This window comes from Linepithema humile, chromosome 5 (genome assembly GCF_040581485.1).
Source record: "Linepithema humile isolate Giens D197 chromosome 5, Lhum_UNIL_v1.0, whole genome shotgun sequence".
Taxonomy (NCBI): Eukaryota; Metazoa; Arthropoda; class Insecta; order Hymenoptera; family Formicidae; genus Linepithema; species Linepithema humile.
In genome coordinates this window covers 12,603,985-12,624,586 of record NC_090132.1, presented here as the reverse complement: position 1 = coordinate 12,624,586, position 20,602 = coordinate 12,603,985, and the positions used below count along the sequence as shown (strand labels likewise).

Sequence of the window (20,602 nt, the reverse complement as noted above, 5' to 3'; positions counted from 1 at the left end):
ATAATATTTTATTGAATATTATCAAAAAATTTGTTATGTGTGTAAGTCAAACACAATCATTGTTAAAAAAGATATTACCAAAGCGTTATATAGTGATAGACGTAGATACCCAGCGAACGTTTTAGCAAGAAATGGCAAGGATCATATTTTCTAACTATACCGGGTGTTTCAGACCACCCGTCCCACCCTTTTAAAACGTAGGGATATGCTCCCAGATAGGAAAATGTATGCATTCTGAGATCATATTGTACTCATATATCTCACAAACATGAGGACAAGAATAGACACAGGTTGCGTTCCGTTTCGCACATTATGCGCACGAATTACATAGAAATAGTGGTGGGCGATACTCACTCGATGTTTAGAAAATCGATGCTTTTTATTACAGCATCGATTATTTTAATCGATGTTTTTGCTGATCGATACATCGAGTAACAATCGATTATTAAAATATAACATCGAAGTTTCCTTCACTTCGCGAAATACAGATGTCGCCCACTCGAAACACGGTATAAGGCATAAGGTATAAGTATAAGGTATAAGGTATAAGCACGCGGCACGTGTATGGTGTATGTACGCAGACTACGCAATACGCAGTTACGCAGTACGCAGTATGCACTGCATCTATTACGAGTGTTTTTTATGTGTGTTTTGTTAATTCCATCTGTACATGAAGACATGGATTCTTTATTAGAAAAGCCTCAGGAGGTTAGACTTAATCGTCCGTACTTGGTTCATTTTCGCATAAATGATCAAGAATCATTTTGCGTTCGCAATCTCTCCTTATCCGAGTATTTGCGGTTAATACGTAAGTAAAGTACTAATATTGTTAATCAATCTTTTGAATAGTTCTTTTTAGATGTAATATATACGAATATATACTTCTACAGATGACGATGAATATACAGTAAATTATATTCGAACCTTGATCACATCGAATGCAATAAAAAATACAGATGAAAACATCAATGTTATTTCTCGGTCAAAGGACGACGTGAATTTGTACGTATATAATGTTAGTGTGTCGCTTTTCTAAGAATAATGCTGCATGATGTAATATTTATTCGTGTTTCTCTTTCAGTGAATCTATCGACGTGTCGTTATATTTAGAAGAAAACCAAATATCTGAAGGTATGATACTTTTAGAAGAACTTGAGGCTTTTCCGGATATGTCAATTCCTTATGTCAATGGTTTGTATTCTCCAAGTTTGTATTTTCCAATGCCTCGTCTACAATGGGCAGTAGTAGTAGGTCATAGCAGCAGTCGTAGCAAAATAAAGCAAATCCATTCGCTACAACTGCTGCTACGACCTATTGCTACTGGCTACGATCCACTGCTACTGCCACTGTAAACGAGGCTCAAGATTTATGTAAAAAATTATTAAAGGAATCTATTAATAATACATATATATTTTGTACAATAGCGGATACTCCCACTTCAAGCACACAAGAAGAATTAGATTCTGAGATGGAAATATCAGTTATGTCACAATCATCCATGGACACATCACCATCAACATCAAACTGCTCGAAAAAGTCATCAAACATTAAAAAAAAATCTAAAGATATTAAATTCGCACGGATTGGCAATAAGCAGCGTTTTCAAAACAAACCTGGATCTTTTCATAGACCCTTACAAACATCAAAAGACGGTAATTTATATTATTATGAAGTATAACTGAATATAATTGTTCATTTCTGTTAATGTATGTTTATTATTATATTCTACAGTCCCTTCTACTTCTACCCAAAGTTTGATAGCTCTTTCATCTTCAAAAACACCATTGTCTACATCTACAGAGTCCAGCACATCCGCAGTCAAAGCTGCAACTTGCATCACGATGTCGTAAGTAAAAGAATATAAATAAATATATATATATACATATATTGATACGTAACACTTTAATATACTTACAAATATGTCTGTTCACAGGGAAAACGTACTTAAGAACCGCACCTCTAAATTGAAAAGTCATGTCTGGGATCATTTTATTAAAAGAGACGCAGCAACTGCTCAGTGCCTAATCTGCATGAAGATTTTAAAACACGGTGGAAACACAACAAATTTAACACAACATCTGATTCGAAAGCACCCAACTTTTGGGACAATTGGAAGCAAACAAACAATTGTTTCTTTAGACACTACGGCAAATAAAAGAAAGAAATTAGTATCAGAAGATGAACCTTCAGAAAATGCAAATATGCAAAAGAATGTTCTAAGCCCTGTCAGTATTAACTTAATACTATTAAGTACATAAATCCATTCGAGATCGGACGAATTTTACAATCGTCCATAAATTTTAATAAAAATAAATTTTGGCGTTTTTCTCAGGTCCAGTCAATCGGCAGCGATCAAAAAATCGATAATGTTTTTCAACGAGCTCAGTCATTCGCAGGTAATAATATATACATAGTAGTTTACGAGTAGATTGGGTTGATCCGTTTTACATGGATCAATAACGTCAATGACCATACACACACATACAAAATTAATTTTATGTGATATTATTTTATAATTTTATATATATTCTCTAATATTTATATATATATGTATATTCTAATTGCAGATGGAAGAACGTCGTTCAAAAACATCACCAACGCAATACTGTATATGCTCGCTACGGATCACTGTCCTCTCTCTACCGTAGAAAACGAAGGATTCCGTACTCTCATGAAGACGATAGCTCCGCGGTATAAAATCCCATCAAGACGCACTATCACTCGTTATATGGATGATAAGTACGAATACCTGCATGGCATGTTTAAACGCGAGATTGCTCAAGTTACTTCATTAACTCTTACGTGTGATATTTGGTCTGATATTTCAAATCGTGGGTATTTAGGGATAACGGTGCACTACTTGCATGATAATAAAATGAAAAGCGGATGTTTGGGTGTAATACCGTTAGACGAAAGCCATACGGCACATTACATTTCGGAAATACTTATGGAGAGTATTCAGTCCTTCGGAATTAACCGAGAAACCGTGACAGCGATCGTATCTGACAACGGCGCGAATATTAAAAAAGCAATAATAGATTGTTTCGGTGCTTCCAAACATATTGAATGTTTTGCTCACTCCGTATCGCATATTGTACCTGATGCAATAAGGGCTACGCGTGGGGTCGAACAAGCAATCGCGAAAGTAAAGTCTATTGTCACGATAACAAAACGCAGCGTCGCCGTTTCGGACGAATTGCGGCGTCTGCAAAAACGAGACGGAAAAACGGAAGCAACACTTCTCAAGTTTAAACAAGACGTTCCCACGAGGTGGAATTCTACTTTAATTATGATCGAGCGATTTCTTGAACTCCACGAGTATGTATATCCGATCTCTCTTAAGTGCAAAGGGCCCGTAGAAATGCTTACGCGTGAAGAACTCGATTTATTGCAGGATATAGTATTACTTTTAAAACCTGTGGAAAATGTAATAACCGAATGCAGCGGGGACACATACGTCACATCGAGTTTGATCATTCCGATTATTCGTTGTATGATAATTGTTATTAGAACACGCAATCCGTGCACTGAAATAGGACAACAGTTTCAAGAGAAACTTTTAGCGGAATCACATCGTCGGTTTAAAGATTATGAGTCTCGCGAGCTGCTCGCGATATCAACCATTCTTGATCCGCGGTTTAAAAGGCTGCATTTTCAAAAGCCTCTTCTCGCTGCGAGTGCAGTCGCGAAAATTAATACGATTGTTAAAACGGCTCTACATCAAAACGTAAGTCCTATTACGTTGGCGATGGACGACGAAAATAATCCGCAGATAGCAAATAGTGTATGGAGTTTTCATGATAAACTAATCGTTTCCGAGAATTCGATGGTATTTTCCGATGGCGATGATCTCGTTCTCGAACTCAGACAGTATCTGAATCAGCCAGTTATTTCGCGATTTGAAAACCCCATTGAGTACTGGGACAAGTTGAAAGTTGCGTATCCGACACTATACTCATGCGCTCTAAAATATTTAAGTGTTGTTGCTACATCCGTACCGTCAGAGAGATTGTTTTCAAAAGCCGGCGCGATTAAGGCTGAACGTCGTAGTCGACTTACGGCAGGTAGACTTAATGTATTAGTGTTTCTTAGTTCCCTCAACAAAGAATATTGGCACATTTCATAAACGTTGTTTAGAACTATAAATTGCTTTGTGCACTTTTATTTACGGTGATCTTATTATTTAAGCTTATTGTTTAAATGCTAATTTAAGAAGCATGTGTTCTTACTGTACATAAAATTATGTACAAGATGTGTAATATGTTTACAGGAATTAATAATATAGCATAATATATCAAATTTCTTGGGTTTTTAAAAATTATAACGTGTTTCTCAAGCTTCTACCTTTACTCTCATTGTACTATTTTTATTCGGTTATCTTTTTTATGAACATAGAACTAATAAATATTTTCTTTGTATAGGTATGTATTTGAAGGAGGCAGATACACAACTCTGGAATCATAAGAGAAACAAGATAAAATTATAAATCATACAGCATTCAAACCATTACCAGGAACATCAATATTCCATGCTCAATTTTGTATCTACATAAATAAAAAGTAAAATAATAAAAAATAGGGATATTAATAAAAGCAAAATAATACTTTACTTAATTTTTTATTAATTTTTTGCCGGTTTTTTTTCTCCTTTTAGTTGCAGCTATTTAAATTAGGCGCGCATTGTCCCGATAAAAAAGAATCGATTAAAATCGATTTATTTGGCAAAATATCGATTTTGAAACATCGATTTTATTTTATATCGATTATTTCCAAATCGATGCTTTTTTTTTAACATCGCCCACCACTACATAGAAAACGTTCCGTTTCACTCAATGCGCGCATGAACAGCGCTTAGAATTCCCTAGATCCCCACCACCTGCAGCGCATAATACACGCATCAGCTACCTCAAGTTTGAGTTGCAGCAGCTTATGCGTTCCATGCGATTGCGTAATTGCATATGGCGATTGATAGCGATATTGTAAAAAGTGTCAAAATAGGAAGAGTCATAATGGAAGAGTCATTGATGATTCACTACTATTACTGTCACTCATTTCATCAATTAAAAACATTGTCACATTGATAGCGCAATTTATTGTGGAATCCATTTTGATTTTCCGCTTCTAATGCGTTCAATATCGTTCCGTTTCAAAGCATGTATCATGCGCATAATGAAACGAAACGCAGCCAATGCGCTAAGCATTAGCGATGCGAACGATGCGTGCTATGCGCAAAACGGAACGCAACCACAGATGCGGGCTCATATGCTGCTCAGATTGCAGACATGTCGTGATATCCATAAAAGTGCACAAAAAGATGACATATGAGTACAAGCATGAGGTTCAAGCGAATATTGCAATTTGTATATCATCTGTACTCAGAACATGACGGCAATGTATGCTTGCATTTATTGCGATTTATGAGTTTATTTTGTGACTAAATTATTTTTATATTTATGTTAGAATTAGGTTAGGTTAGGTTAGGTTAGGTTATAATAAAATTATACTTTTTTTTTAATTATTGTACATTATATATCAATATATTTTTTTTATTTTACAAGAAAAATTTTTTTTTACATGTCTTAAGCTTATTTCTACCAATTTTTACCAAATTATTTCTACCAAAAGATCAATTTTAATCTCGATTTAACAGTCTTCATCTATTTCGAAAAAATGATGATATTTCACAATTTATCCCAATTGTTCAGAGGACAGTCTTGCTTTTACAATTGTGATTGTGCAATGAAATAAAACGTACACACACGCTCTTTTCTTTCAAAATTTCCTCGCTCTAACAGGCTTACCCTACTGAAAATAAATGAATTACAAAGAACTGACATTTTAAGATCAATTCTCTTTGATTCATCTATTTTTTGTAGGGTGACATTACGCGATTCCAACTGCAATATACTCGCATATATTATCATTCTTCGAAATAAGTCTAAAAATTAGTAATTCTACAATGTTTTAAATATTTCTAAATTGTTTGCTTTTAAATTTGCTCATGTAATATATTTGTAAATCCATATTTATGAAATTAATAATCAACTATATATATAGTTGATTATTAAAAACATCGATGGAAATTATTGCGGAATTAAACATTAAAATTCTTCCAATCAATTTCGCACAATTGTACACGCTACATTTTAAGAGATATTTATATATATAAGTCTCATTATCTTATTTTTTAGATTAATTACTTTCGGACACATCATCTTCCATTTCTGAAGTGTCAGCAGTGTCTTCATCAGGAACATTTTCATCAAATACTGCTTCAGGAAATATATCTGAATAAGATGTTTCCGTTTCTAAAATAGCTGCTGAAGTTTTAACTTTACTTTTCAGATAGTGCCGTTGTTTTGCAGCACGAAAAACTTCCATCATTTCTAATTTAAATGCGGTCCTTGTTAAGGGCCCTTCAAAATTTGGGCACATTTTAGCTGCATCTAAAACATAATATTTATACATTATTTTGATATTTAAAAGTCTTAAATAATCACATATAATATAATTTATATATATATATATATATATACACATATATAAAATTATAATTATATAATAGTGCATATTGTGTTTTTATATGCTGTTTTTATATATATAAAATATATATATTTTATATATCGTGCTTTTATATAAAATGCAATTCCGAAAAATACTTACAAAAAAACACTTTTGCAGTTTGTGTATTATAAAAGGCCAATGAATGTTTCTTCCTACCCCAATAAGTAAACATAGAGGTCAATTCATCTGTCATGGTTTCCTTTTGAAAATGACTGAGAGCTTCTCTTAATTTGATTCCCCCAATAAACTTTAGATATGATGCCTGTAACAAAATCATATTATTTATAATTATGTCTTTTACAAAAAATATTATGTATATGGCAAAATAAATATTAAATACCAATTTCTGCAAACGATCTTTATCAGTTTCCAATTCCTGAAAATCTTCGATTGTTGTTAATGGAAAGCCATCTGGTTTTTCATATAAACTGTTTTGCGTCGTCAATACATGATGTTCTTTCAACATTTTTATGTCTGATAATATTACTGCATTTTGCTCTATCACTTTTCTGTAACATTAAAGATATTTCATAAAATAAAAATAATGTATGTTTGCTATAAATTTCTCATTAATATTATTTTTATTAGTATCAATATAATAAATCTGCTAATATAACGTTATTGCTACAATGTTGCACTTGATTTTGACATAAATTCTAAGAAAACTAAAAAAGTAGTATTATTAGAAGAAAAATAAATATTACTTACGCACCTCAAAAGTTTAATAATTTCGTCTTCCTTTCTTTCGTTTTGATTGGATGAGTTTAATCTCAGACAATCTGCAAAAATATAAATAAAATTATTATTTATTTTATTTTAATTTTTTTATTAAAGCATATTTTTTAACAACGCAGATATGTAAACATATTTTTTAAAATTTATTACATATATTTAAAAAAATTTATTAAAATCACTAACATATATATAATAATAAATAAACTGAGACAAAAGCGGCTAAGTTGGGACACGATTATTAAAATCATATAATTGTAAATTACTTTTATACATGCAGTACAAACTTAAATCTTACCAGATTCTTTTAAGTTGTCTTGAAAAACAATCGGTATCTCATTTATGTCTAATAAAAGAGATGTTTCTTTATTTTTGTTATTGCTTTCTGTATTTTTTTTTATGATGAACATCAGGACCATTAGAATCCTCAACAGAAACAAATTGACGATTATTCATTTCAGAGATGTTTGAAATAGGAATAAATCGATTATTTATATTTAATGATTTTGCAGAGGAATTTTCTATTATAGTTGGCTTTATGTATCTTGTTGTAACAATATTATTTTTTTCCAAACTATGTATTCCACTTCCAGATGGCATTTCGGTTTTACTTGAGACCAATGTAGAATTCTCATTATTGCAAGACATTCCACAGTCTTGTCCAATAACATTTGTTAATGTATGACTTGTATCATATTTTATTGATCGTACATTCTGATTATTGAATGATAATGCACGATTGGTATGTTTTATTTGTTTTGATTCTTTTGCGTAGCCATTGTGTGACAATGTATCCATGCTGATACTGCATGATAAGATATTATTTGCATTGTGTTTCGGTGTTTCCATAACATATTTTATTTTGGATTTGTCCAAGTAGTTTGAAGAAGTAATATCTTTTAATATATTTGGTTGTGCTGCACATGACTGCAGATCATACAATTTTTCACGAATATTTGTAGATTTGCCTTTCTTAATTTTTCTCTTAATCTTCCGTTTTTCATCAGAAGAAGTTGTAAGCAATTTTTTCGGTTTTATTATATGTCTTCCTTTTGAAGTCATTTTCAAATCTTTCATTGCATGCTTGTCTGTACAACTTTTCATTGTACTTTTAACATTAGACATTTTATGCTAAGTAGAAAAAAATAATACATGTCTTTCATGTTACAAAAAATACAAATGTTAGAGACCTTAGGCCTTGGACCTTAGGCCCGAGATCATAGTCGTTTCTCAAATCTCAGATCTCAATCTCAGATCTTGAATCAAGAGAATGAACCAATCAAAAGGCCGCATTAGTACTAATGAGATCTGAGATTTGAGAAACGACTATGAATTCGGACCTTAATGTTACATATCTTAATAATTACAAATTTAGATATTTTACAAATATCACATTTGTAATTACAAGTTATACAATACATTATCATATCTCTGTGAAGTATAACATTACTCACTAAGTTATGCGCAACAGCAAGATACATCAGGCACCTATGTTGATTACGTTATTTATAGAAATTATTACATTAATCAATTCTGTCATATACAATATTTTTTTATATAAATAAAAGTAACACTACTTAATATAAAAAAAATTTTTACATTTGCCACCTTTTTTTATATTTTTTCTAAGCAAAATTTTTAAACAATTCACAGAATGTCTATTTAAATCTTCTTTGAAGAATTTCTCAAAATTATCTGATTTTCTAATTTGTTTAAAATTTCTTAACAATAACAAAAATCCTGATATTAATAATAAGTCTCTGTATTTCAATTTCTTTCATTATTTGTAAGAATTACGAAAAGAAAGAAAGACAAAGAAAATTAGATTACCGATGCAATATAAAAACAAAGTTGATAAAAGAAATAATTTTTTAAAAGTTCCATGGGTTTCAATAAAATTCTATTAAAATTCTCTAACTTCTAAAAATTAAAAAAATCAGGTAAATTTTCAGGTTTTCTAAGTTTCTTTAATTTGGAATAGATATTCTGTATCTGCGCTATATAATGACAAATACGGTTGGATGCACTAGTGCGCACCAGTGTGCACTAAGTATGCTTTTCTTAATATCTTTCACAAAGTTTTGTATAAATAATGAATATTTAATCATTTTTTAACAAGAGTTCAGTGCACTATCAAACATTATGCACTTCTAATTAAATAGAAGAAATAGAATTCAGAAAACTGAAAAAGAGTGCATTTGGTGCGCAGTAGTGCATCCAACCGAATTTGCCATAAGAAATATACTATTAAATATTATATGCATTTCAAAAACAGATTAAATCAGAACAAAATACATCAAATTAAGGATCTATTTCGTTTAGTATTCAGTCTGGAAACATTGTGGTCACTACCCACACATTTGGAATAATATTATGTTCCTCACCAATAATTCCACACCATTTAGGAATTTTAAAACATTTAGTATAAATATCTGACAAACCAATAATAAAATGTTCAGATAAATTACGGCATTCAAATACTCCCATTGATTTTGAGTCAACAACGTAATCATACAAATTTGTAATTTCTTTAAATTTTTTCACAATAAAATAATATTTTGTTGAGATTTGAACAATATTATCTATTATGCATATAATACCACTTTTTAAGCAACAACAATTATCGCGTTCATAACACGCGTATGTAATGTGACTAACTTTTAATAATTTAAATTGAACACATGTAGAAGGGATGTTACGTAAAAGAGGACCATTCTTATGAGTACAGGATGCTCGTATTGTACCGTTAGAACTATTTGATTTAGAAGAAACAGTGCGTAAATTCATTTCCTGCAATCTTCGTACAAACTGTTGCAATGGAAGATGAGGTTTACGTATAAAATTTCGAAATTCTGGCATATAATTCTCAAAATCAAATGCGGAAAATGAATCTAACTTTCCCAACAGTTTAACATTGTTGGCAAGATGAAGTAAACCGTGCAAATTATATGACAAAAATTCTATTCCGTATAAATGTTCACTAAGAATTACAAATTTTCGTAGCATTTTTTCCGCAAATAAGATATCTTCATCAGATGAAATGTCAGACATAAGAATGCAGATACCACAGGATAACAATAGAAAATGTATATAAACATCCTGTGTCACTACATCGCGTAAAACAGAAGATCCTGTGTATATTAAAAATGTACGAAATTCTGTAGCCTTAAAAGTTTTATATTCTACAATATCTCTACACCGACGAGAAAATTCACATGGACAATATGCGCTACAAGAAAGCAGTCTTGTCGAAATTATATTTATTTGTCTACCAGATAATTTAGACACGGCATACTTTCCTTCAAGCCACGCAATAATCAGTTTTTTAGTAACCCCAAGCAAAACCAAATGCATATATTCAAAAGGAACATTTGAAACTAATCCCATTGGAAGTGCAGATAATGGACTTTTACCATTATGGTGTTCTGTATCTACACATATGTTATATTCTAAATCAGTTCGTAATGGTAATTCAAACACATTAAATACCATTCTATTGGATGATCTAAACCCTTCAACTTTGCATTTAGAACATGGATTTGAAGACATGTGACCCCTGCTTAAAAAATCCAATAGAAATAGATAAAAAAAAAGTCTATATAATCGAATCGTGTTTTTGGTTCGTAAATATCAGATTCCTTATCTGATGTATTTGATAAGATTTGTATAATTTTCTATCCTATGTTGCATGTAATTTATTTATCGTTTTAAATCACTATTTATCGGATTTTCAAATAAACATTGATTAAAAACGATAAATAGATTATATGTAAAATAATATAAAAAATAATAGAAAACTTATCAAACATTTCAGATAAGAAATCTGATATTTACGAACCAAAAACACGATAGGATACTATTAATTTTGATAAAAACACGGTCCGATAAATATTGATTAAAAACGATAAATAGATTATATGTAAAATAATATAGAAAAAATAATAGAAAACTTATCAAATATATCAGATAGGAAATCTGATATTTACGAACCAAAACACGATAGGATACCATTAATTTCGATAAAAATACGGCCCGATAAACATTGATAAAAAAAGATTAGATTATATGCAAAATATAATATAGAAAATGATAGAAAACTTATCAAATATATCAGATAGGAAATCTGATATATTTGAATAAAATATGATCCTATAAACATTGATTAAAAACATTGTGGTCACTACCCACACATTTGGAATAATATTATGTTCCTCACCAATAATTCCACACCATTTAGGAATTTTAAAACATTTAGTATAAATATCTGACAAACCAATAATAAAATGTTCAGATAAATTACGGCATTCAAATACTCCCATTGATTTTGAGTCAACAATGTAATCATACAAATTTGTAATTTCTTTAAATTTTTTCACAATAAAATAATATTTTGTTGAGATTTGAACAATATTATCTATTATGCATATAATACCACTTTTTAAGCAACAACAATTATCGCGTTCATAACACGCGTATGTAATGTGACTAACTTTTAATAATTTAAATTGAACACATGTAGAAGGGATGTTACGTAAAAGAGGACCATTCTTATGAGTACAGGATGCTCGTATTGTACCGTTAGAACTATTTGATTTAGAAGAAACAGTGCGTAAATTCATTTCCTGCAATCTTCGTACAAACTGTTGCAATGGAAGATGAGGTTTACGTATAAAATTTCGAAATTCTGGCATATAATTCTCAAAATCAAATGCGGAAAATGAATCTAACTTTCCCAACAGTTTAACATCGTTGGCAAGATGAAGTAAACCGTGCAAATTATATGACAAAAATTCTATTCCGTATAAATGTTCACTAAGAATTACAAATTTTCGTAGCATTTTTTCCGCAAATAAGATATCTTCATCAGATGAAATGTCAGACATAAGAATGCAGATACCACAGGATAACAATAGAAAATGTATATAAACATCCTGTGTCACTACATCGCGTAAAACAGAAGATCCTATGTATATTAAAAATGTACGAAATTCTGTAGCCTTAAAAGTTTTATATTCTACAATATCTCTACACCGACGAGAAAATTCACATGGACAATATGCGCTACAAGAAAGCAGTCTTGTCGAAATTATATTTATTTGTCTACCAGATAATTTAGACACGGCATACTTTCCTTCAAGCCACGCAATAATCAGTTTTTTAGTAACCCCAAGCAAAACCAAATGCATATATTCAAAAGGAACATTTGAAACTAATCCCATTGGAAGTGCAGATAATGGACTTTTACCATTATGGTGTTCTGTATCTACACATATGTTATATTCTAAATCAGTTCGTAATGGTAATTCAAACACATTAAATACCATTCTATTGGATGATCTAAACCCTTCAACTTTGCATTTAGAACATGGATTTGAAGACATGTGACCCCTGCTTAAAAAATTCAATAGAAATAGATAAAAAAAAAGTCTATATAATCGAATCGTGTTTTTGGTTCGTAAATATCAGATTCCTTATCTGATGTATTTGATAAGATTTGTATAATTTTCTATCCTATGTTGCATGTAATTTATTTATCGTTTTAAATCACTATTTATCGGATTTTCAAATAAACATTGATTAAAAACGATAAATAGATTATATGTAAAATAATATAAAAAATAATAGAAAACTTATCAAACATTTCAGATAAGAAATCTGATATTTACGAACCAAAAACACGATAGGATACTATTAATTTTGATAAAAACACGGTCCGATAAATATTGATTAAAAACAATAAATAGATTATATGTAAAATAATATAGAAAAAATAATAGAAAACTTATCAAATATATCAGATAGGAAATCTGATATTTACGAACCAAAACACGATAGGATACCATTAATTTCGATAAAAATACGGCCCGATAAACATTGATAAAAAAAGATTAGATTATATGCAAAATATAATATAGAAAATGATAGAAAACTTATCAAATATATCAGATAGGAAATTTGATATATTTGAATAAAATATGATCCTATAAACATTGATTAAAAACAATAAATAGATTATATGGAAAATAATATAAAAAATGATACAAAACTTGTTTAATATATTAGATAAAGAATCTGTAACATTTATGAATTAAAATTAAGATTAAAAATATAATTTGATTACTTTTTTCTCTTCATCTAATTATATTAGATTTTTTAAATAAACATATATAAATATACATATATACATATATATGCATATACTATATATATATACAACAAAATAAAGTTCAATTGCCAAAATAATTTTGGCAATTGAACTTTATAACTAAACTTTACAAGTAATAAATTCATAATTTTTTTATGTACTTTTATTTTTATAATTAACATATATTTTTATATATATTATATTTAAAATATATATTTTTTTACCATAAATAAACTTTGTATATATGATTAAATTCATATATGAGATGTTTGGTAAATCTTATTAAAAAAAGGTAAAAAAAAGGCGCCAAGTACACGTTCTTGTCACAACTAAAACAAAACAGTATTGTTTTACTTTTCAAAAAAATTGTATATATTAAACCTTTCAAAAAAACCTGTCATATATATTAAAATTTTCAAAGAAAGCTATCCTATATACTTCTTACAAAAAAATATGATATCAGGCACCAAATGGGACCAAGTGGGACTAAGGAACTATGAAAAAACTTGTATACTATTTCTATAAAACTCTTCTATAAAACTCTTGTACATAAAGCTGTCGTATATATAATTAATTATATTATATACTATATTTTATCTTATTTTACATATATTATACTATATATACTATATATATTATTAGATATACTATATATATTATAAAAAAATTAAAAAAATATTTAAAAAATAAAAATATTTATTAAAAAACGCAAAAAAATTTGGCGCTGCTACAGTAAACTACATGTTAATTTCATTACTTTGAGGTGTAGCAGCGCCAAGTTTTTTTGCATTTTTTAATAAATATTTTTATTTTTTAAATATTTTTTATATTTTTTTATAATATATATAGTATATATAGTATAATATATGTAAAATAAGATAAAATATAGTATATAATATAATTAATTATATATACGACAGCTTTATGTACAAGAGTTTTATAGAAGAGTTTTATAGAAATAGTATACAAGTTTTTTCATAGTTCCTTAGTCCCACTTGGTCCCATTTGGTGCCTGATATCATATTTTTTTGTAAGAAGTATATAGGATAGCTTTCTTTGAAAATTTTAATATATATGACAGGTTTTTTTGAAAGGTTTAATATATACAATTTTTTTGAAAAGTAAAACAATACTGTTTTGTTTTAGTTGTGACAAGAACGTGTACTTGGCGCCTTTTTTTTACCTTTTTTTAAAAAAGGTAATTTTTTGATAGATATTATTTCTTTTTTTTTAATAATATATATACGACAGTTTTTTTTATTTAATATATACAATTTTTTTGAAAGGTAAAACACTGTTTTGTTTTGATTGTAATAAAATTGACTGGAAATTATAAATATTGTTGGAACTAATTTAGTATACATAGAACAGAAATATTAAACTTTGAATTATTTAATTTTATTTATTTTAGACAAATCATACACTAAAGTCTCTAAACAATTGTCACATAAGGCATAGTGATAATTAGTATGATTGTATAAATTTTAATTTTATCATACTTTCTGTCAAAAAAGCACATGATTCGAGACTTTAGTGTATGATTTGTCCAAAATAAATAAAATTAACTTTTAATCCCGACTCATGGGTCGTTTTCGACCCAAGCGAAATTTCAAAGTGCTGTAAGGTACCTCCATTTCTTAATAACAAACTATATAAAAAAATAATTTTTATCGAAATATTATAATTGGGACTTCAAGTTGAAGGTTGAAAGAAGCTTCATGAATTTTTTCAGATTTTTTAAAGCGTTTTTACTGATCCAAATAACGCAAAGACGCAAAGCGACCCATGAGTCGGGATTAAAGGTGCCGAAAAGAACCGTCGGGATTAAGGGTTAAATATCAAGTTTAATATTTCTTTTCTATGTATACTAAATTAGTTCTAACAATATTTATCATTTCCAGTCAATTTCATACTGTTCTGTCTGTCCACTAACCACAGAATACTGAGAGTGTTGTCAACATGTCTTGCTACACTTCTGCACTTTAAGATCAAAAAAAATTTTTTTTATAAATAATACTATTATTTTGATATACACTATCTTTATTTGTCTCCACAACACGTTATATATACATTTTACGACCGATATTAATTATATCAACGTTAATTAATATCATCAAAGCTGCGATCTGACAGGTCTGAGCGCCGCCATATTAGAAATCTGAGTTGTGTGCGTTCTGATTGGTTGCGTGCTGACGACGCTGACCAATAAGACATGCGTTACATTTTAGCGTGACATCCGAGAAAAATGATGATTTTTTAGATTTCTCGACTTTGGATGCATATATCTTGATTTATAAAGCACACAGAACAAAAACAAGCATATTTTTCTTATGTAATTTGGGTATGCGCTTTCGATTGAGCCTATTACCAACTTAATCGGCCCAGCCGTTATTGAGATCCGATAATCTCGGCTCATCTGAACCTTCCGTCTCGCGTAAAGATACACGGTCGGTCTTGCGCTGCGCGTGAACTTGGCGCGAGACACTACCGTGTCTCTTGATGAAAATGAAATATACGCATATGAGATACAAACAACAAAGTAAAATACATGTAGAAAATAAATTAGTAAAATGGTCTTATTATGATAAAGTGATTGACTGATGCTTAATAAAAAAATGAAAAACAAAAAGAACAAAACAATTTTTCTATAACATTTTCTTTCATTTACCTTCCGTGGCGGTATACCAGTTATTACAAGAAAAGATAATCGAGCACTACAATGTAATAATTTTTATAAAAGCATCAATCAATTATTCTTATAAATTTTTTTGTTATTTTATTAAAGTTAATTTGTTAAGTCTTTAAATATAATTCTTTATGATAATTCTTTATTTTCATCCAGGCTATCAGAATTCTCGCTGACTGAATTATCATCCATAATAGCTACATCAGCTTCTTTTGTAACAGGCACTGCAATTTGAAAATTGTACATTCTTCTGACATTCAAGACATAAAATCGATAAGAATTAAATTGATTTAAATAATTTGTTTTGTGATATTTAATAAAAACAGTATGTACAAAAACATAATGAAATAGAGATACAAAATTTTTAAATTATTTTTTGTAAGTTAAATAAAAATATCTTGACATTTTTGTTTGTCATATATTTACACAAATTAAATATATATTTAAAATATACCTTCTATAGTTGATTGTTCTTGTGTTTTTTCTAAATTTACAGTTTTAATTTTCCTCTCTCTGTTTAATTCATAAATTTTTTGGCTGAGATGCTTGCCAACCAGATTTATTTCCAAATCAATGGCTATCTCATCATATTTTTTTACTGTGTGTAACCAATAACGTACAATATCTATTTAAAAAAGTCAAATTGTTATATTATTAGATAAATAAAAATTTCATAATTGACTGTTTCAAGGAAGTAATATAAAAGAAACCTTTTAGTGCTAAAAATCGCTGTGGGTCTAACTTTGGTCTAGCTGCTAACGTATTTTTTCCTTTTATTCGATTTGAAACAGTTCCTGTGACACTACTTTCTTTTAATACTTGAGCGCCGAATATAGCAAGAGCCATATTTTTTGTGAATACACTTGGTGATTTACTAATGCATACTGCACTGTCATAAACTTGAGATGAAATCCAAATATTTTGACCTACGTGGATCTAAATAATTTGAGATAATACATTAATAATGTATAATATAAAACAAGATAAAATAATAATAATTGAAATAATAATAAAATAAAAGATAATAATCTTAACAAGTAAATATTTCGAAAATATGTGATTTTAGAAAAAAATGTTTCCGATAAAACTTACAGGGTATAAAGGAAAATAAAATGAATCTAATGAAATTTTTCCACAAATAAAAACATTTTGCAGATTTAGACAACTTACTTTTTTTAATTACAACTATTGTTATTGTCTTATATTAATATATTTCATAACATAACATTCTGCATAAAAAGTTAAATTTATTGTCTCCATTTTAAAGGAATCATCAAGAAAATGATCTAAGAAAAATGATCTTTAGAGTTATTTTAAATGAAATAAATGAAATAAATGACGGAGAAACTATAGGCCATTTCTACTAACATAAATTAACTTTAATCTCGGTTCAACTCTTGCTATTCATCTTTTTCTAATTCTTAAAACTAGAAAAAGATGAGGAGTAAGTTGAACCGAGATTAAAATTAATCTACGTTAGTAGAAACGGCCCTAAGAGTGATTACATCAACGAGAAAAGTGTTTAAAATTGTTTTATATTCTAAACATTATTTCTTATAAAAAAACTTTTTAAGATTTTATGATCCTATTATTTAATTATAAAAGAAAGCTTTTTTTATTCTTAAATAATACTAATATAATTAATGGTAAATACTTTTCTAATAGTAAATACTTTGATTTCTTAGAACAGATATTTCCAATTATTGGTCTCAAACTTTAGGCCTGCTGTGTGTGTGTGTGTGTGTGTGTGTGTGTGTGTGTGTGTGTGTGTGATTTTATAAAAACAAAAGAACTTACATTATTATCAGTTTCTCGTCTATGACCAATAGGGAAAAGTGTTTTATTATGTTGTCCTTCGTCTTTTTTCTTTGTTTGCTGTTCCATAATTATATCTATAAAATGTAATTACATTAGTAAATAAAAAGTGATCGAAAAGTTATGTGTATTACGTAATAACAGTATTTAAATATTATAGCTATACTTTTTAATTCTTTTATTTCTTCAATTACATCTTTCTGTAAAGCTAAATTGCTTTTGAAATAACTTTCTGCAAGATTCTCCTTTTTTTGTAAAGAAAATTTTAACTTTGCTATTTGTTTTTTTAAATATTCTATCTCTTTTTTAAATTTTTCTACTTTGTCATTCTGCAAATAAATATCATTCAAATTATAATCATGCAAAATACATATTTAACACATGAAATATAATAAATAAAAAATTTATTAAAATTATTTAGAGCATAAGATATAATTGTAAAAAAACATACAGTTGTAATATATGGCTTACGACTTGATGTATCCTTTAATTTCTTTGCAAACAACAATTCTTTTTCAATTTTATTAGTAGTACTTTCTTTTGTGCTAGTATTATTATTCTGAAAAAATATTTTAAAGCTTAAGCATAAATATGTATGAACTATTATATATATATTGTATAAATTTGTAATGTTACTTCTAATAATTTGCATCCTGTATCATTTTCTGACGCAGACATGTATAAATCCATTGGACGCAATCGTGGTCTAGTCTTTCCAATTTTTGCCTCTAATGCTTCTTCTGATTCTAAGAACAGCAAAAAATATACAACTAAATTAATACATTTTAAATAAACTTAATGCATAGGTTTTGTAATGAATAAAAACTGAAATATAATATAAAAATCTTTTTATAGTAGAAATGATTATAGTAATGATATATGAAGTATAATGATATTATTTATCTCAAATCTTAAAATTTCTCTCATATAAATTAATATATGTTAATACATACACAAATGATTAGTATTAATACAATATTGAACTATATAGTAATAATATAACATTACACTGCATGTACTTTACATATTTTATTAAATAAAATAATTTATAATTACCTGCAACCAAAATAATTACGCCGTCATAATAGGCCTCATTCCACAAAATTTTATATTTTTTTTCAAAATTTATATTTTTAGCGTTGAATCCTTTGATCCGATTTACTGAAATAATTTCCTTCTCTCCAGTACAATATTTTACAAAGGCAAATTTCACATTAATTGCAGACATTATTACACACTTTACACGCTATAAGGCTATTAACAGCCATATTAACAATACTTGAAACAAAAGAAATACTTAAGTCACACATTAGCTGCATTCAGCAGAACAAACCGCTTAGTAGCAATCGAACGTGATTGGCTCTTACTTTTATAACCAACAAATCAACAGTCGAGATTCAACGGAAAGTCTACAACTGTTGAGTCTGCTGAACGCAGTCATTCATATGTTCGTTAGGGCTATTGCACAATACATCGTAAATGCCTCGTCGCAAATCGCAAGTGCTGTCTTTACAGAAATAACTACAAATAGTACTTTTTGAATTAGTAGTTTATACTGTAGCAACAGGACATTTGCGACTTTACGATTTATTGTAGAATGGTTCTAAAGGCCAAAGTCCACGATGCTAGAAATCGGTCCGAGTTCTCGATCCGAGAAATATATAACCAATAAAATTGCCGGCTTTCCATAAGAACTGCAAGTTGATTGGCTATATGTTTCTTGGACCGAGAACTCGGACCGATTTCTAGCATCGTGAACTTTGGCCTTTAAGTTGGATCTACATTGGTCGTATCGTAAAATCGTAGCATTGAAATTGACCAATCAGAGTCGATTATTCTTCTGTAATTTGTCTGTGATTGGTCAATTTCAATGCTACGATTTTACGATACGATCAATGTAGATCCAGCTTTATGCTTACGGTTACGGAAATTCCTTTGATGTGAAATCTTTAATTTTGCACATCAAAAGAAGACGGTAAAGCGAAGTAGATCATTTTATACGTTATCGATATTTTCTCATCTCAGTTGTATTATCCAGCTTTCAAAGAAGCGCATACGAAATCAATCTCTATTATCACAGGTAATAGAGTCTCGTCGCGTATGATAAAGTAGTCCTGGCTTTTATCTGCCGGCAACGATATTTCTTTCCTTGCGCAAAACACGAAAAGAGAATGCCGGAAGTGTCGCACCGAAAAAAGCTCGTCCGATCGATCTTATCTCGTTCTTACGTTAAGGTTGGCCGATCGACTATCCCGAAATCAATCGCGGGAGAGAGAGAGAGAGAGAGAGAGAGAGAGAGAGAGAGAGAGAGAGAGAGAGAGAGAGAGAGAGAGAGAGAGAGAGAGAGAGAGTCGGGGAGAGGAGCCCGTCGTATCAGCAGCGCGACCGGTTCAATTAACCATCAAGGAGAGTCCGAGAACCCTGATTCATAGGAGGCTAGACGGTCGGAGAAGGTGGTGGAGCGGGAGGAGAGCGAGTAGCGCAGCTGACAAATCGACCAATCAGTCGCGACGATGAAGTTCTCCGTCTTATGTCTTCCTCTTAGAAGCCCCTTCGCGACTCCATTCGCTTTCCACGAAATCCCGAATAACCCCCCTCCCCCCTCACTCTCCCCGCGCAAGCTTCGTCGTGTTAGGAGAATCGACGGAAGTTTTCAGAACA

General features: G+C 29.6%; 3 protein-coding genes across 6 annotated transcripts; 1 reads left to right on the top strand and 2 right to left on the bottom strand.

Moving 5' to 3' along the window:
* Positions 1 to 486: 486 nt before the first annotated feature.
* Positions 487 to 4,603, top strand: LOC136999855 (E3 SUMO-protein ligase ZBED1-like). 3 transcript variants are annotated; one of them, XM_067354654.1, is made up of 9 exons: positions 487 to 808; positions 891 to 1,002; positions 1,082 to 1,191; positions 1,425 to 1,652; positions 1,732 to 1,846; positions 1,934 to 2,225; positions 2,333 to 2,396; positions 2,568 to 2,691; positions 4,422 to 4,603. In XM_067354654.1, exons 1-9 carry the CDS (start codon positions 565 to 567, stop codon positions 4,462 to 4,464), a joined length of 1,332 nt encoding a protein of 443 aa, XP_067210755.1. In that variant the 5' UTR covers positions 487 to 564; the 3' UTR covers positions 4,465 to 4,603. The 3 variants fall into 3 exon arrangements, with proteins under 3 accessions (XP_067210755.1, XP_067210754.1, XP_067210753.1); XM_067354653.1 differs by having other exon boundaries at positions 488 to 808; positions 2,568 to 2,739; XM_067354652.1 differs by lacking the exon at positions 4,422 to 4,603 and having other exon boundaries at positions 500 to 808; positions 2,568 to 4,299.
* A 948-nt stretch (positions 4,604 to 5,551) lies between these two features.
* LOC105671367 (uncharacterized) lies at positions 5,552 to 11,315 on the bottom strand. Its single transcript, XM_067354655.1, has 4 exons — positions 7,276 to 11,315; positions 6,904 to 7,072; positions 6,663 to 6,825; positions 5,552 to 6,445 (listed from the first exon to the last, which is right to left on the bottom strand). The coding sequence occupies exons 2-4, from the start codon at positions 7,027 to 7,029 to the stop codon at positions 6,192 to 6,194; spliced, it is 543 nt and encodes a 180-aa protein (XP_067210756.1). The 5' UTR covers positions 7,030 to 7,072; positions 7,276 to 11,315; the 3' UTR covers positions 5,552 to 6,191.
* A 3,691-nt stretch (positions 11,316 to 15,006) lies between these two features.
* LOC137000126 (BEN domain-containing protein 5-like) lies at positions 15,007 to 20,602 on the bottom strand. Of its 2 annotated transcripts, XM_067355934.1 has the most exons (7): positions 18,998 to 20,602; positions 18,578 to 18,687; positions 18,108 to 18,500; positions 17,924 to 18,018; positions 16,837 to 17,062; positions 16,581 to 16,751; positions 15,007 to 16,350 (listed from the first exon to the last, which is right to left on the bottom strand). In XM_067355934.1, the coding sequence occupies exons 4-7, from the start codon at positions 18,008 to 18,010 to the stop codon at positions 16,256 to 16,258; spliced, it is 579 nt and encodes a 192-aa protein (XP_067212035.1). In that variant the 5' UTR covers positions 18,011 to 18,018; positions 18,108 to 18,500; positions 18,578 to 18,687; positions 18,998 to 20,602; the 3' UTR covers positions 15,007 to 16,255. The 2 variants fall into 2 exon arrangements, with proteins under 2 accessions (XP_067212035.1, XP_067212036.1); XM_067355935.1 differs by lacking the exon at positions 18,998 to 20,602 and having other exon boundaries at positions 18,578 to 18,725.

Coding starts and splice junctions, on each gene's coding strand:
- LOC136999855 (XM_067354652.1), top strand. CDS start 565: ATGGTGTATGTACGCAGACTACGCAATACGCAGTTACGCAGTACGCAG. Junction 1,003..1,081: donor TCAAAGGACGACGTGAATTT/GTACGTATATAA, acceptor TTTCTCTTTCAG/TGAATCTATCGACGTGTCGT. Junction 1,847..1,933: donor GCAACTTGCATCACGATGTC/GTAAGTAAAAGA, acceptor GTCTGTTCACAG/GGAAAACGTACTTAAGAACC.
- LOC105671367 (XM_067354655.1), bottom strand. CDS start 7,029: ATGTTGAAAGAACATCATGTATTGACGACGCAAAACAGTTTATATGAA. Junction 6,826..6,903: donor AAGATCGTTTGCAGAAATTG/GTATTTAATATT, acceptor ATTTTGTTACAG/GCATCATATCTAAAGTTTAT. Junction 6,446..6,662: donor AACTGCAAAAGTGTTTTTTT/GTAAGTATTTTT, acceptor ATTATGTTTTAG/ATGCAGCTAAAATGTGCCCA.
- LOC137000126 (XM_067355934.1), bottom strand. CDS start 18,010: ATGGAACAGCAAACAAAGAAAAAAGACGAAGGACAACATAATAAAACA. Junction 17,063..17,923: donor GACGAGAAACTGATAATAAT/GTAAGTTCTTTT, acceptor CAAATTATTTAG/ATCCACGTAGGTCAAAATAT. Junction 16,752..16,836: donor GCGATTTTTAGCACTAAAAG/GTTTCTTTTATA, acceptor TTTTTTAAATAG/ATATTGTACGTTATTGGTTA.